Source organism: Pagrus major, chromosome 18 (genome assembly GCF_040436345.1).
Source record: "Pagrus major chromosome 18, Pma_NU_1.0".
NCBI classification, from domain to species: domain Eukaryota; kingdom Metazoa; phylum Chordata; class Actinopteri; order Spariformes; family Sparidae; genus Pagrus; species Pagrus major.
In genome coordinates, this window is record NC_133232.1 from 26843138 (window position 1) to 26861187 (window position 18050).

The 18050-nt window shown below is 44.0% G+C and overlaps 1 protein-coding gene across 1 annotated transcript; it reads right to left on the reverse strand.

Annotated features, from left to right (window-relative positions):
* Positions 1–8791: 8791 nt before the first annotated feature.
* clcf1 (cardiotrophin-like cytokine factor 1) lies at positions 8792–12474 on the reverse strand. Its single transcript, XM_073486558.1, has 4 exons — positions 12345–12474; positions 11192–11346; positions 9016–10051; positions 8792–8928 (listed from the first exon to the last, which is right to left on the reverse strand). Exons 1-4 carry the CDS (start codon positions 12472–12474, stop codon positions 8792–8794), a joined length of 1458 nt encoding a protein of 485 aa, XP_073342659.1.
* Between the last annotated feature and the right edge of the window lie 5576 nt (positions 12475–18050).

The following is an 18050-nucleotide window of genomic DNA, read 5'->3' on the forward strand; positions in this document are numbered from 1 at the left end:
AAGAGAAAAAAAAAAAAAAACCTTTTCGCTCACACACCACTGGAGCCATTAATCATAAATGAAATTTTACGAGGGATGAGAAGGAATATGATTGTCATAAAATGAGCAAAACAAATGCGCGGAGGGAAGTTCCTGGCTATAACTGCTGGAATCACCTCAGGATAGCTTGGCTCGGGGAACAAAGGTGCTGAGATAAACCCAGTGTTTGGATGCGTGTTTACCTGGCTCTGCTCTGTATCCCCCTACCTGCCCCCGCTGCTTCCCCCTCTGTTTTGAGTTTGAGCGTCTGTGCTTTTGCCAGGATGCATGTCAGTTATCGGACTTATTAGATGCCATCAAACGTCTCCTCTATCATCTGTCTGTCATCTGGCTCTGCTTTCTCTCTCCTTAAAAGTGGCTCTTTTCATCACTCTCTCACCACATACACATACAAACATACATTAAATGCAAACCTTGGCAAGATAGACGAGCAGAAAGACAGACAGAGAGAGAGAGTGTGTGCAGCCAATAGACCAAACTGCATGGAGAGACTCACAATTCTCACAAGTCTGTGGTTGAAACACTTGAGTTTTAAAAGATTACACTGGACTGTTTTTCTTTTAATATGCAGGATTAAGATTTTAGTCTCCCCTCAGATCAATCTGAGCCATCAAACATGTTTAGTTTTTACTGGATTTATCGGAGCTTGCAACACAAAACTCAAATCTGAAGTGATTAAAGATTGAAATCTGTTCTGAGTGCAACAGTCCCCGACTGTAATCTGCAAAAAATCAGCTGTTAAAGATCAGAAGTGATTTTGCAGAATTAAAATACTTGTTTCTGATTGGCTGTCAGGTGTCTGTTTAAATCATGTCATAGGACACCTCAAACGTTGCTTTGATTAACATTTAAACCACTCGTACATCAGCGTGCGGTTCTTTGTTCTAGACCAGGAAATTGTTGGTGCCGCTCTGGAACCAGTTTTCTTGACCAGGTGCCAGTTCTTGCACTGGCTCCAAAACCAGCACCTGAACCGCCTTGGCTGAAAAAAGGTATGCTGGGCTTCACCTCAGCTGATTCAAGCCTCTGAACTTGACCTCTCAGCTGTGTTTGTGTGTGTTGGTGCCTTTGTGAGAATTTTAATGGAAATATGGAACAAATCATACGGCTCGCTTTGAGGTTAATTGGACGAACAGACCGGAGGGGAGGGACAGATGCTGGTGTTTTGGATAGTGACCCTGTTATCTGGCAGACAGCTGCTGGACTGGTGAGCACTGAAGGAGACAGCCGTGGGAAGAGCCCGGAGCTTCTGGAGGAGCAATCACCCACAGTTTATCTTCTAAACTTTTGGGATTAAAAAGTGGATTTATGTTCCCTTTCTTTAGTCCCTCTCGCTGCCTCCCTAACATATTGTAATTCTCTCTTGTTTGATTGTTGAATGGAGGGGAAACGTACTTTACTTTATGAACGTACAGCGAGGGAGTGGAAAAAAGAAAAGACAATGGAGGGCAATAGAAACATCCGGAGTCTCTGGTGAGTGCTGGTTTCAGTCAGAGTTCAAACTGAACACAAACACCCTCTGTGCCTACTGTTGCCTCGCTAGCTTACGGCAAATGTAGAGTAAGGTATCGTGTCTGTTTGGGACAAATAAGCTCTACGTAACCAGTGTGAAATAGCGGAGAGATGATGTAAAGGAGTAGTTGCCACTCCTTTACATCATCTCTCATCATTGAACAAGTGAAATTACCAGAGGTGTTTTTCTTAGGAAGTCGCAGACCAAAACTGTTTTAACACTTTTATTGGGTTGAGTTTCAACAGGTGGTGACACAGATAAATTGCCTGTGAGTCTACCAGGAGCGTGAGTGATGTGTGAAGTTGACACAGTAAATTAAGGTTTGATTCCGTGAGATCGTTTTGGAGGACAAAATGTACCTTTTGCACATGTGCGAGTTCACTGCTTTTCACGGTCAGGTGAGACTTCAGTAACACCTCAACACCCACATAAGAACCTACACACATACAAGCCATTCAACCATCAGGTGAATGAACACCCAGCCCCATTTTCTCCCTAATTGCTTTTGAAAACATGTTGAGGAGCTGAGAAACATGGGGAATGACAGCTCCCGGTGTTTTCCTAAGGGACTAAGTCAACAAGCACAGACAGTGACATGAAAGCGCTCGCACACCTCTGCGGTTTTGCTCACTCACACGGACGACCAATTGATTAACTCATAAATCAAACTCATTGCAGGCTCCCGGGCCCTGAAGCGCCCCTCCACCTCCACCAACCCCCAAAACGGCAGCAGAAGCCGAAGCCCAACCCTGCGCCCTCCAGCTAAGTAAGTGAAGGCGGGATCTTCCAGCTCATGGCAGAAACCCAGCAGGAGGGAGAGGCCAGGTAGGGCAGGTACAGTGGGTACTCTATGAAGTAAAAAAAAAAAATTAAAGTGGGGTCATAGAAAACGACAGGTACAGGATTAGTATGTGTTTTTATGACAACAGGGAGGGATGGAGAAAGAAAACACAGAGGGGCTTTAGAGGGATATAAATGTGTTAAAAAGACAAAGGAGAAGATACTCTGAATCAAACGCTGTGTAGTGCTGCCAAAATGGAGAGAAACAAGGGGGGACAGATACGGAGAGAAAGAGGGAGAGAAAACATAGAGGAATGCAGTAAATCCCTAAGCGACCGAACAATCCTCTGGAGAAAGAAAAGAGGAATTTTTATGTGCTGCAGGTGAGCAGAACAGAGAGGGAGGGAGAGGGAAGAGAAGCCGCGGAGAAGAAGAGAGGAAGGAGACAGACAGATGGAAAAAGAGGGAGAGAACGCGGGGGTGGCCGAGGGAATTTGAGGAGAGCGTGAAAGGGTTTGATTGTAGCAGAGAAGACGGGACACGTGGGGAGAAAATGAAGCAAAAGTGACACCAAATGACACCAAATGGCTCCTCGTGCAGTTAGAGAGGATGGCATATACGGAGGACTCGGTAAAGGAAGACACATATGGAAAAAAGATTGGGAGACAGAGTGGGGTGACAAAAAAAAAAAAGGATAAAGAGGGAGAGACAGACAGGGAGGAAGAGGAGGTCCGAAAACGGCTCGTCGAGCGCATCTGTGTATCTTAAAGGCACACGACAGGTTTTTGAGAGTTCGGTCTTATTGGTCAACTTCGCTGATGAGATCACACGCACCAAAATCATCATGTGGCACAAAAATCATGCTGAAAGTCATCTGGGTACAAGAAAGTTGACCTTTTATAGACCATACAGTTGTCTTTTGTATGGCCTATTGACTCAAATGTCATTACTTCAGAATTTAATTTGTATTTTTAGGTGTTTTGGAGGAAAAATGTGTATTCTGGTGCAATTTGCTGCATTGAAACCAGGAAACACACAGGTAGTTTTCTAACCTTTTTGACTGGAGCTGGCAGATAATTTTAGATCAAGATCGATCTTGAAGATGTCCACAACCTGCTTTTCAGGCAAATCATAGAGATCGTGGTATTTTAAGTGATGGTTCGGGTCTTTTGATGTGGGGTTGTATAAGATACTGCTGATACCGTAACAGCAGCAAGGTGTATTTTAGCCACCTAAAATAAGTCCTACTCTATGTTTTTAACATTTTTGGCACTTTACATTGCTGATAAAAAGCCTTTTTCTTGTTAGCAGATCTGCGCTACTCGATCATCGCAGTAGAGTCACGTAGCCGACTATAGAAGGCCGTGTCGATTGGGCAAATTACTTCAGGTGGCTCTTTCTTGGGTGACGTATTGTAAATAATGCAGTGTGACTTATAGCTGGCGGCACAGCAGATGATGAGCTTGTGCCAAAAAATAACTCATCATGTGTTGTTTGGGAATGGTTTGATTGCAATCCTGATTTTATTTTCTGGCCAGATTGCCCATCCCTACGTTGTGATATGTTATGATTTTGTAACAATTTAACTACATAAATATTTTATTCTGTGATTCCCTTTAGCTCTGATCCAATATAAGACTTACATGTTTTACTCTACTTCTACATCGAAGCACACAGACGTGGGAGATTATTTTTTGATATTTGATCGTTCCTCACCATAATAACAAGTCTCAATTAAACATAAATACCAGTACAGGTTTACGTTATGGCCATCAGTCTTAGGCCTAATTGTTTTCGACTTTGTTTCTGAGAAACCTTTTGTTTCTGTCAGTTTGGTTTCGAGGATGGCTAAAAATACTGTGATATATTTAGATACCACTATGGAGATGAATCAGAGCTGTGACAAATTCAAAATGCTTCATTGTGGCAATTTGGAATAGACCACTGCACCACAGTCACTGAAGTCAACCACAAGTGATTCAGTGGACTGAATTTATTTCCATCTGTCCACAAAGCACAGTCTGTAGCTTCCGCTCATTGTTAGCTGTGCATGCATAAGAAGTAGCTAATGATCTGTTGTTTCTTGTCGAAATACTTGGACTTTTCTTGGACTTTGACATTTTGACAAACCACTCCTTGGAAGTGCTTTGACTTCAGTCACCTAACAGTGTCTGTAAGTGATGCAGACTTTTACTGAAACGATACAAGTCTTCGACAGAATAAATAGTCCTCAGGGAGGAACACATCAAAGTCTGCTCACAGGTCTCGGGGAGTACTACTCTATATGTAAAAACATTTGAATAAAGACTTTTGTGGCCTCAGAGGGAGCTGCGTGAAGTCTCATAAACTGCCTCAAGTGATGTCCTGAGTCTCCGGCCAAACTGTGAGCGTCGAGTTGCATTGTGGGTGACGTAGACGCCAGGTTTTGACTAAGACAAGGAATGCGTGGAATAAAATAATTCTCGGTTCTGCTGCATCGATTTTGACGGTTGTGTCTCTCATGAGTACAATGCTTAATCGGTGCGCTGTCCAAAAGATTCACACATTTTGAGAAGATGCCAGTATTAGACTGTCATTCAACATGATGTATGTGCATGTGATAAAATGAGGCACCGTAGCACTTGACCTCCATAAGGACAGGAATTTCCCCAAATCTTGGCGTTTTACTACTTTCAGACTGAAAGAAGGTGAGGTGCGGAGAAACAGATGAGCTTCTCTCCAGGAGAAAATAAAAGCTCTTTAACAAGATGGCCGGCACATCAACTCCACCGTAGGTCGTAAGACTTAGATCACAACCTGCCAAGTAGACAACCAGGCCTGTCTAAGCAGCGCAGGCCAATAACGTCGATGCCTTGTCACTCACAGTATCTGCTCCAAACGAAGGAGTTGCCAGCTGAGTCATACTAAACATAGCTAAGCTATCCTGTTACGTATTAGTTACAGCAATTTGTCTCTGCTTCGCTGACAGAGTGAGAGACGGAAAGAGAAAGAGAAAGACAAACGGTGAGTGATGGCTGTTAGATCGCTATGCATGACAAGCCTCATTCCAACAAAATTCTGACACATAGAGATAATGATTCACACACGTGCTGCGCGTACAAGCCCACACACGGCAAACAATACGCACACACATAGATAAACGCACACACACACACACACGGACCAGACAAAGCGGCCTTTGTTGACTACTGGCGGCCTCTGTCATTGCTTACTAAATGTAAAAAACACACAGCGTCTCGAGTGTGTGTACATGTGTGTGTATACATATGTGTAGCGTCTCTGTCAGCATTAACCCTTTACCCCACTTAGCGAGAGTCATGATTGTGCGCGATGATGCGTCAGCGTTGACACAATCGACCTCTATAAGTCACTTCCTGCCCTGCTAATGGTGCTCTTTAAGGTTTGTGCACATTTGTGTGTTTGAGACCGTTCGTGTGTGTCAGGGCGGGTGTGTGCAGGTGCGTGCAGGTGTGTACCTCGGAGGTGATGGAAGGGAGATACTCATTGATCCTTTAATATCTGGCCTGGGGCGAAGAGAGGGAGCCAGAGAGCTGCAGAGCACGTGGGAAAAAAGCGTAGTCGAGAGCAATAAAGACAAACAAGAAAGAGAGAGAAGATAACAGGTGAGGAAGCGATAAAAGAGTGGGCGCACGAGGACAAGGGACGTGCAAAAAAACGATAAGAGGCAGAGGCGGCATTGAAACAGACACAACAAGAGAGCCGGGCGGTTGGTGGGATTATGAGGGGTGTGTTTGTACCTGTGTGTTTGTACTCATGTAAATCCCTCAATGCCACAGGTCAGAGGGATGTTTTTTCGGGGGGGAAGAGGAGCTCCGTGAGATAGTGTGATGAGAAAAGAAAAGCAAAGTGGGAGGAGGGATGATGCAGTGGGAGGTGGGAAGAGGAGAGATGAAAGGAAAAAAGAGAGATCGTAAATTTTCACCAGGACAGACAAATAAAAACTCTCTCATACCCCCGCCTCGCTCGCTCTATTTTCTGTCATGAATGTGAGCCGGCCTTTGTTTTCCAGAAAACGCCCCGACCCCAAACTCCTCTCCCCTTGTGCCAATCACCCGAAACCATCCCTATAAAACTGAAACCATTGCAAACAAAAATCCCATATGCATTTCTTTTTTGTCTCTCCTCCCAGCGGGCTCCCAAATGACCAATAACACCACGCTCTGTACAAAAAGCCAGTATTTATTCTCTCTCGAGTTACCATACAGTATTTTCACACAGGAGAAAAATAAATAAACATCTTGTTCAATAAATATTATCGAGATATGATCCGTAACCTTTAGCCACATCATCCGAGGCACATTGCAAAGACATAACAATATGTTTATTTTGAAGAAGAAATGAAGCCATCTGTAAGTTGCCATGGGAAACGTCTTGATCTCATGTTATACAAGGCACAGAAAAATATAACTTAAAAGGAACAATTTGACATTTTGGAATGAATGTTTACTTGTTTTCTTTCTGAGAGTTAGATGCAGTCTGTTAAACATGAAACTGGAGCCAGAAGACAGTTAAGTTAGCTTAGTATAAAGACTGGAAACTGGATAAAGAGAGGCGTTAAATGAAGTCCAGCTGTAGATACTGTTACAGACACAAGTTGTCATTTGTGATGTTTGATTTGTTGCTAAAGTTGAAGAGGGCAAGTTTTATCCAATATGAGCCTTTCCCAAAAAGAGAGAGTAAAGTTACGATGTGTAGCAGACTGGGATGGACAGTAAATGACAATCCTCACCCCTGAAGAATTTGGGTTTAATTTCTCTCTGCTCTCTCTCTCTTGTTATTAACCTAAATGAACTGAAACCAGCGCTGAGCTCAGTGCATAGTTGGCGACAAGAAAAGAGGATCACGCTGGCCAGAACACCCAGTCGAGTGAACAACACTTCGGGGGAACGAGGGCGGCGGAGAGTGAGTTGAGCTCATTGTAGTTCAGGGCCAGCATCCTTCTCTGGTCTCTTGTTGTTGCCAATCAACACATTCAGTCGTATGTTGCGGCCTATTTGTGGCTGCAGCCCCGTCGACAATAGCGGATATTTTTGAAGGGAAGTCGGGTCATCTCCAGCCTTGTTTGTGGCCACCGAAAGAGGTATTTTAATCCAAACCATGATGTTTAACTAACCCATGAGCATAAGCACAGAGAGAGAAATAGAAAATTATAGAAATAGAAATTGTAGAAAGAAAGTTGGAAGTGATCTGTGGTTTGGCAGAAATATACTTTCATAAAATTTATTCTGGCAATTGGGGTCGTGGCTGGACCAGCCAGAAGGCTTAGTGGTAATTAAAACGGTAGGCGTGTTTCCTTCGGAAAATGTCATGGTTTGGCTTAAAATACCTGTTTTGGTCGCCACAAAAGCACCTGGAGATGGTTTGACGCCCATTTGGTAGCCTTGTAGCTTGTAATAACTGAAGCTAAATGTTTCCCCCTGTATCCAGTCTTTATGCTATGCTAAGCTAACTGTCTGCTAGCTCTTCATATTTAGTGTACAAACATTTGAGAGGTACAGATGTTCTCTTGTGACTCTCAGCAAGAAAGCAAATAAGCTTATTTCCGAAAATGTTGAACTATTATTTTATTCACAGATCACACAGCTGTTGTTTTGTGTAGGAAAATTATTCTATTCTAAATAAGACTGTGTTAAATATTTCTTGATATGGAGTGAAATCATTAAAAAGTGGTACAAATGAACGAGCACTGAATGAAAAGCAGCATAGAAGTGATGTTAAGGCACTGAATACCACAATAAGTGTGTGTGTGTGTGTGTGTGTGTGTGGACCGTATGTGAAGCGCTGTTGTAGGGTTACTGTAACTGACCGACCGACTTCTGATTACTCAGCAATACCCCGTCTGCCCGTTATTTCCAGTGCTCATCGCCCTGACTCACGCCTCCTCCCCTCTTCCTCTCCTTTCTGCCTCTTCCTCTCCTCCTCCTCACCCCTCTGGTCATTTCCTCCTCTCCTTTTGTCTTTTTCCCTTCTTCCTTTTCGAGAAAATGTGAATGTTTGCTGATTCACACATCTGGGGTCACTGAATCAGCTTTGTCTCTCAATGGCTGCTCTGTCCGTCTCTCTGCCTGTCAGTCAGTCTACCCCCGTGTGTGTGTGTGTGTGTTTGGTGTGTGTGTCTAACCACCTACAGTGAGTGGTATTTCTGTGTGTCTATGAGCCGTGAAGTCCGGTAACTCAGCCCAGCCTCAGTGTGTCTCGCTGAATGAGCTGCTATGTGCATTAGGCGGGTGACAGTGCTGGTAATGTGTTGGCTTTGTGTGTGTTATATTCCATTAGCACTTCTGGTGACCTGCCAAGCACTCCTTCATTCAGTTATTCCAGTACGGTATGAATGAACGATCTACGCATGAATGTGTTTTTTGTGCTTTTATCTTGTTCCCACTCAGATTTTGTGCAAATAATAGATTTCCGATACATGGCGTTCGTGTGTGTGTCGTCTCAGCCTCGGAGTCTCTTCTTCAGGCGGTTAAAGTCCTTCGCCGATCGCCATAGCCAACTCTGCAGCTCTCGCAATATCCAAAAGCCCTCCACCTTCCTGGCGAAGTCGTTCATCGTCGGCCGCACCGACAGCAGCGAAGAGGATGAGGAGGAGGTGGAGGACAGGAGCGGAGTTAAAGGAGGGGAAAGGAGGGAGGTGCCCCTTTGTAAAGACAGAGGCACGCGCTGGGAGAGGAGGGTGTGCTCCTCACCTGCTCCGAACTGGTAGAGGAGGGAGAGGGTGGATAGAGGAGGTTGGAGGGTGGGGGAGAGGAGGGAGCGAGGAGGCCGACGTTGATGGTGGGAAGCGGAGGAGGAGGAGCTTGTCTCTACGATAAACCCGTCTTCTTTTCTGAGTGTGTCCGGGTGGTATGAGTTCAGGTTGTAGCTGTACTCGTTGGTTTGGAGGGTCGGTTGTCGAAGGGAGATGGAGCCATCTGTGGCCGGGTACGACACCTCCACCCTGGTTTCAGGCTGCCTCTCCTTCTCCTCTACATCCTCGTCGATACTCAACAACTTTCTCCTTGTCCCCCATGTCTCCACCCCTCCATCTTGCTCTAGTTCCTCCTCTCCATCCTGATCTTCGGTCCATTTCCCGCTCTCGGGCTCTGCCCTCCTTGCTCTTCTTCCTCTTTCTCCTCTTCCCTTCTCCCTCGATCTGCCAATCCTTCCTCCAGCTGCGGTCGCCTCTGTTCTCCTCCTCTCTTTCCCTCTCCTTTTTTCCACCAGGTCTACGTTGACACCGTCCTCACTCTCTCCTCTGACCAACCTCGTCTCACTTCTTCTTTGGTTGTTGCGCTGACCGCTGACTCTGGACCTGTAAAGGCTCTGACTCATCAGTGGAGCTGGTCTATTGCCCCCTGCCCCCCTCTGAGGGTACTGCAGCTCTCCAGCGCTGCCTATCATGTCTGCAGATTGAGGAGGAAGTGGGTAACCGAGGGTGGTCATCAGGGCGGATATGGAGCCCAGCAGCCCATCCAGGCCTGTGCAGAAGTGCAGCAGGGAGGTCTTGAGGGAGGGGCAGAGAGTGGAGCGGGCCAACTCCCTGACAGCTGCCAGCAGAACGGAGTAGGCTTTCTGATTCTGGGCGAGCCGAGCCTGGTTCTCCAGACCGTGCCACAGCTCCAGGCGGGTGGCGGCGCTGGGCAGGGACAGAGCCGTACTGTTGGGTCGTGGAGGTGAGAAGTCTTTCTCGTTGAATGGAGGGCCGAGGTAGGTCAGCTGGAGGAGAAGAAAGGATGAGAAGGTTTTATCAGAATCTGGCTTATTACTTATTTTTTGTAGAGTTTGTGACATCATTCATCATTATAGAGCTTTACTGCTACAGTGAGGGTTGTCAGGCCAAGAAACAGTGAATAGATAATCAGATTTCAGTTGAGAAAGTTTATCTAAACCACTTTATTTGGAAGTTAACCTGAAAGTCATGTCATGTCCCATCATGTCATATCTGTAGTAAACCGTCAGTACTCAGGAAAACAATCTGAGTACAACAGGTACATCAGGTCAAAGTTACCAGGAACCAGGAAGTCAACGTTTGAAACGTGACGGATGATCACAAGAAAGACTTTGCAGCTTGGCTTTGTTTTCTCTTACGAGTTAGTCTGATCTGACCTGACTGCTCCTAACTCTCTGCAAGACCTCAAATAAGTGTATGTGCTCAAAATTTCAATATAGTTCTTTAAACCTGGGATAGGTGATTTCTTTTGGCCACCAGCGTAGAAACAAGTCGTAAACACAACATTGATATATTCATATTAGAGTTCGGCTTGGGCTGCATTTATCAGTCTGAACCCGACCGAGTCCAAGAGCGCTTTAACCGAGCCTGAAGAACTACTACTGATGTGACTGAACCCGACCTGAACCTGTATCCAGTTACAGGGCAACACTGTTTTTTGTTTGGAGTTGTGTTATTCAGTCTGTTTTAGCTCTGTTTTTGGTCTCCACCATCTCCTGAGGGAAATATCCGTCTCTTCAGCGGCTATAAGCTCCACTATGTGTCTGTCTGCTATATAGTGTGGAGCAGGTTGTACACTGTGGGGTTTTCTACGTTATTTTCCACCTGCTATGGAAGAAAATTGACATTATGAGAGCTGTGAGAGAGAACAAAAACAGTAAAGTTGCGGACCGGACAGCTAAACAACGAGCTGAAACTCACTATAAAGCTCCGTAAAGCCACAAATTCATCACTACCAGAGACCTGTTTCACATTGTACTTTTTATTGATCCATTCTTATTATAAAAAATATTGATTAAGTGTGCCTTAATAGGAACATCTGGAGCAGTGTTTCAAACTTTGATTCCCTTAAAGGTAGGCTTTTCTTTCTTTTCAATAAAAGATCGTATAACACAAAAAGGACTCACATATATGTCTTTGATTTCCTTGAGCTGGTACTCCAGGTATTTGGTCAGCTCGTACGTGCTTTCTATCGAGCTCCTCTCACTGGCCAGGCTGTGTGAGGTATCCAGTGCCGTTGCCATGGCAGCAGCCAATAGCAAGAAGAGCTGGTGCTGATGGACTGTGGAGAAATTGGAAAATTGAAAGAGCGATTAATATCCAGGCAGACACAGTGAGATGTTAGTTTAATGACACTCACATCACGGGTGTCCGAGTGATAATTAACACGCTCGGCAGAGGTATTTGTAATCATAACAGCGAGGTGTAATTTATCTCAGGCCGTTATTTTCGCAGACATTTTGTGATTATTTAACTTGGATTGCTGGGTTTTTAATGAATTTGATGATTTGAGAGCTCAACGGACAAAAATCACCTCGGGCAACAGTTTCCAGTCGCAGCACCATCACACTGTTTATAGGATTTTTTTACAATATTCTGGTTTATTTCTTTGTCTCTATGGCGATGGCCTTGTGTGTTTACATATTGCCAGGTCGGAGTCATCTGACACTGCCAATAAAGCTTTTTCCGTTTCCAATCTAATTTTAGAGGTTTCTGACTGTCGGAGGTTTACTCTGGCTTCAAATAAAACCTCTCTTAATAGCTTCAGACAGTCAGACAAATGGCCCCTATGTTCAATGCACCAGCCACACACACACACTCACACAGCGACAGGCGCACACACACGATCATTCCTGACTGATATCCGCAAAAAACAGAGACATGTGGCTTTCTTTACAATCACCAACATTAATGTGTTTGTATCAGTTGTATGTTTGCGGTGGACTTCTTGTTTATGTCTCCGAGTGTTTGTGTGGGTGTTTCATGTCGCTGTGTGAGTGTTTGTGAGACTGTTTGTAGACGTAATTCTATACGTGGATTAAATTCACATCCCTGTGAGTGTATACAATGATTTTGAGTTTGTGTGTGTGTTTGTGTGTTAGTGTGTGTGAGAGGGAGAGAGGGGACGTTGTAAGATTGGAAACCTTTTAGTGCCCCTGTTTCTGGTTTCAAACAGAGAAAATTGGAGCTGAAAGGTGGCTTTCAACATTAAGGGACTTGATGTAAGTCCACCTCTCTTTGTCCCGTTCACTTTCAAGCTCTCTCCCTTTGCTTTCTAACTCTCCCTCAACACTTCCGCTGCCCTCTCGCTCGAGCATGACACACATTTCTTTTCGCCGTCTCTGCTCTCCGTCATCCTTTTCCATCCGCTCCCATCATCCTGACACTCGGACGGTAGGCGGTGATTCATGCTTGCAATTATGGGCAAAACATGCTGCTGTTCAAAAGGTGTGAAATATAGGTTGCACAATGTGTGTGACCCCATCAGGAGTCGCTCACTCTGTCTTTCTCTGACTCACCTCCTGGGCCTCCTGTTGCTTCAACAATTTAAAGCCTTTCTCCTCCGAAACTAGTCACCCTGCCCTCAAACTTTCCTTTCTTCCTAATTTCTCCTCCCACTTTTCCTCCTCTTCTTCTCTCGGCGCTCTTATCTCTTTTCTGCCTCGGGTCAAAATAACAGCAGCCAATTAACCCCGATTAGCTCTCCTGCTCTCCCTCTATTGCCCCCGTTTTTCTTCTTTTTCTTTCATCTATCCATCACGACGGGCCCCACAGGAGGAAAAAGACGTTTTAAGTGAATGGCTTCAACACTTGCTAAACATTTACCCTCAACACGTTTTCAGCGGTTCTAAGAAAACAAGTTCTGACCTAAAACAGTCAACACCTTTTTCCTCTGACTCAACCGCTTACAACTGACGTATTGGTATGCACTCCCAAAAGGGTTGGGTAGAAAGTAATGATGCTAATGCATTGTCTCCAGTGTTACGCAAATGTAAGTGTAGTAATTACAGTAGGCAAGAAATTCTGTGCTCATTTACTCAAGTAATGTATTTAAGTTCAATTTTAAGGTTTCTTTCTTTCTTTCTAAGGTATTTTTCTTGAGTATTTCCATTTTCTGCTACTTTATATTTTCACTTTGCATTGTGGAGGCAAATATTATACTTTTTACTCCATTACATTTATTTGATAACTTTATTTTGTTGGGATCAACAGATTAATTCATTGATTGTGGGATTTACACTGAACTCAGTCCCCCACAATCCTCCAGGTCTCCTCACCTCGGTGTGAAGTCTGCCCAGAGACCGAGCTTTGAGCTACCAGTGGTTATTGGGACAAAACCCCAGCTCCCTCTTTGCTCTCACTCTTTCTGCCGGTCTCTCACCGGGGCTGTCCTCCCCTCCGAGCTTCCCTCTCTCTTCTCTTGTCTGTCTCCTTGGACTTTCCTGGGCTCAACGGCCCACAGAACTAATAGCAGCAACGCACGGTCCTGCCCAGTACCCGAGGTCAGTTAGCACCAGCAGCTGTGACACAAAAGCTTGCCAGCTATTTTCACAAGCAAGAGGAACTCAAGTGAGCTGCTACCTCTGTGAAAGAAAGGAACGACCAGTTTCTTTACTAGTTACTTTGCAGATTTCATGCTGGATCAGCACCAAACTAATGTATTTTTAAAAAAATGATGATTGGACCAGATAGTCGAGCGATCCAACATGTAACTATATGAATAATTTACTTGTACTTCTACTAATGATACATTTAATATCAGATACTATCAGTGACCTAATATTTTTACACTTTTGCTCTAGTATGACTGGGGTACTTTTTACAACTCTTATTTTGCATCATAGAAGAAATATCCAGTAGAGAAATGAAGAAAAACTCGTTATAATTGATAGTTTTTTTGTCTTCTGTACCTTTACCAAAGCATGTGATCAGAAAGAAAAACAAATCATCAGAGTACCCTGACAAGTAGGGTTAATCTCTATGATTATATTACACATTGTAATGATGACATGGTAACAACGAGCAACCGTGATGACATGTATTTTGAAAGTATACCTATTGTGCTTCCAAACCAGCTGAACGAGCTCAAGCTCACTGAAAAAGTTGAGTTTAAATCCCCTGGTTTGATTTCTAGTCAAACCATCTTATTATAGCTCTAGTATAAGACACAACCACGTAGACGGGAGCATTTTAGTGAGATAAATTAACTTGTTTATAGACAATTTTCCCTTTTACTTATTACAAGCAATAAACTCCTTGTATTCAGTGTTTCTATTACTTATTTTTGAGAGTTGTTTTGAATGTTTGCCATCTGATTTACATGGACATAACCTGAGCAAACAACCCCCGAGCTGCTTGATTTAAAAACCGCCTCCTTCATAGCTCGTAACTCTTCCACTACCTGTTGACCCCGAGTAGTCGGCTACATCAAAGCCTCCTCCCAGACTATTATCTAAAACACTGCGGTCGGGCCGGGCCAACTCCCACATGCTCACACACACACCTTGAAATCAGTCAACTAGGACAGCCCCCGTCAGCCAAGCCTCCTCCGATCTCCTCAACCGCAAAAGCCTCATCACCTGTCAGAAGCAATAAGCATCTTTCAGCGACAACTGAACATTTGGAGCCCATCAAGCCATGGGCTCCTCCCTCCAAGCATCCTCCATTAGCATCAAAACACCCCGAAATCAACACGACATCCTTGACTCTCAGAGTAAACAGCCCTGAAGGGAAAGGACACACAGCGTGCATACAGAGGTCGCGTTCGGAGGGAATAAACAGGTACTAAAACAAAAGAGAAAGAAAATTCTCCTTGGCAAAAATCAGCCCAAACTGTTCCAAACCGTTTCCTTTTGTCTGCAGCCACATGCTCAGAGATGATTGCCAGACGTGAAAGTCTCTTGTTGTTTTGATTGAGGGCTGACATGTCTTAAAGCATCCTGCGCTGTGGCTTAAAACAACTGCTCTTTTGTACGAGTAAACTGAGATAACTGAAACCCGGAGCTGTGTTGTTGTTATATAATATTATATTGAGTAACTGCACTGTAGTCGGCATATAGCCTGACTTCAAGGAGAGCCCTGCAGGCTTGGGGCTGTGTACCTGGCAGTGGAAGCACACTCCTCGGGGCAGGGTTGAAACCAGAACATTCTCCGTGGGAGGATTGCATTACGGCAACACAGGGGTTCCCTACAACGGCCGACCGTGACCTGCCTCTGTGCACTTGTGTGTGCGACTCTCTACACATACCTATTAGGTTTACACACATGCACGCATAGGGGAGCTCCATTATTCTCAACAGATCATATTTTTATCTATGGTGTGTTCGCTGTTAAGTCAGATCTGGCACTCTGGGGTCTGGCTGCCATCTGCATTACAGAGAGCAGCACGAGGATCAGGCGCCAGAGCTCCTGAGCTCCACACAGGTCCGAATTAAACATGGGGGTCAGGGTTCAGGGTTCAGAGTTGAATTTCAGGGCGCGAGGTTGTGTCTAGAGGCCTTGTAACACACTTGACATTTTACACTCCAGACGGTGTTTTGGTAAACCAGTGACCCAGCGTTTGTGGGTGTCGTACTAGTATTTCATCTTTCCCAACATGCACCACCATTTGAGGTTTTAAACGAGCACTTAAACAGAATTTGGTATTGTGGGAAAACCATGTGCAAGTTAATCTCTCCAGTCTGGTCCAGGAAAAACTCGCTCCAGTGCCAAGAGAGGTTGCCCTCCATCACACTAACCACTTGAAAGAGATCTTCAACAGAGAGGAAACATCAGTATGTAGAAGATGTTATGAATCTGGCCCGAATAAGATGTTTACCGTTTCCAGCGCAGCTTTGATTGGGATGACTGCAGTATACTGTCGTGGCATATTTTTGGTGAGCAAAAGTCGTAAAACTTTACCAAGATTTAGCGTTAATCAAAGCTTGCAGTCGGATTTGGGGAAAAAGCTTAAAACATCCGCGGTGGGTTTTCCAGAACCAAATTAACCAGCTGCAAGCTACGTCCCCCGACTCAAGCCACTGTGCAGAAGTCCTCTGCTAGACCCACAGCACAATATTAAACGACATTAGGGACAGAGGGACTGAAGTATCCTGCCATGATTCATGCTGTGGTCCCTCGAGTGGAGTCTGACATTATATATGTGTTGTGAGTGATGAGAGGATGTTGAGTGTCATCCACAGGCCATCAAATATTAACGCTTTTGATTGGCGCCCAACCTGAACTGCCCGTCAGTATTTGACGATCAGCAAACAACTATCTTTCTCCAGGAAGTTACAGTTTGTTGCTATAAGAGTGAACCTTTATATTATTAACAATAAATGAATTGATGAGCTAATTTACAATAAATTGATTGGGTTGCAGCATTATACCGTTTTCAATGTTTTCTGTGATATGATAATTGATGATTATCATAAGCTACCATGTACATTTGCTTATCTGTGGTACTGGATTCTACTGTGTTAGTGTCATTAAAAATACACATTTTTATATCAAGTTTATATAAGGATTTATTTCTTCTAGGACATAATATTTTGTGAAATTATAAAAAGTGCTGTGTTTTCTTCCTATTAAAAGTCATTATAACGGATAATAACAGCAGTAATTGTGTAATACTGTGATACCGTGAAACCATGATATTTTGCAGCCCTTTTCTGCACTTATAACTCGTGCCGACACCTGAGGAACGTCCAATTGATGAAGAATATCGTAGGATATGCTTGTAAAATAAATTCCAACTCAGAAATTTAACATTTACAATATTAATGAGGTCATAATAATACACACTAAGAAATAATTCTTTCAAAACCTGGTGCCTACATTACCCACAATGCAATTTAGCCACTGATTGACATGCCTGAAGGCAATTTATCAGATTTCGTGCAGCTTCCTCTGGAGCCACAAAAGGCTTATTACTACTTTTTTTTCACATGTGCTCCCCAAGACCTGTAAACACACTTTAATGTGAACAATTGGTGGACTTACCCTTTAAGTCAGTTCATCATTCATTATGACTAAGATCCTGAAGCCAGTAAATGTGATGAAATTGATTAGCCATGACACTGAGTTACTTTTAGCCAAAATAAATTACCCTTAAAACAAGAGTTTAGAGATGTGGTGAGAGAGGCTGTAACCATATCTGTGAAAAATAAAGTTCAAGAAATTACACTAATGAATTGTGAAAAGGCAACCAGATGAGCTGATTAACAACAGATACACATGGCCTAACATCTGCGCTGGATTATTAATAACACATTATCAATATTTATTTTTTTAATATCATGCTTATTGTCAATATGTTTATATCGGGACACTCTGACCTCTCAACTGTCACTTTTCTCTCTCAGGATGTGCTTTCGATCCTCTGACTCATCGTGCATTTTTGTTGTCATCTCACTAATGTGTCAGAGACAGAGCTGCAGGCTCATTGTGGCTCTGTTGACAGAAAAGACCTATCGGAGCCAAACTCAGAGGAGATGTTTGTATCTCGCATAGTTTTTTAATTATTCCGCTGTGCTGTACCTGCTGGCAATTTCGCCTTCTGTCATAACACTTAAGCATAAACACACCTGTGCAGGATGCCTGGGGGGCGAATAAACACACATTAACAGACTGATGTGAGAGGATAGATCCGCGGTGGAGGTGGACGGAGGCGACAGGCGTTGAGCTGCCGGCGAGGTGAGTTTGGGGGGTTTGACAGTCTGGGGGTCAGGGTCGGTGTTGTGTGTCTGTGTACAGTTAAAGGCCAGATTTATGTACAATCTGCACTCAATCAAATGCACATTCCTTCCCTAACTCAGCACACACAAAAACACAAACGTGCACACACATGAATCCAGATTGTGCACTGGAGCGTAGACCCATGTATGCACTGACTTTATACTGAATAAATACATATAAACAAACCATTGTGTACTCAAGCGCGCGCGCACACACACACACACACTTTTCCCCCATCACTTGTCCCATGAGATTCTTCCCTCTGGA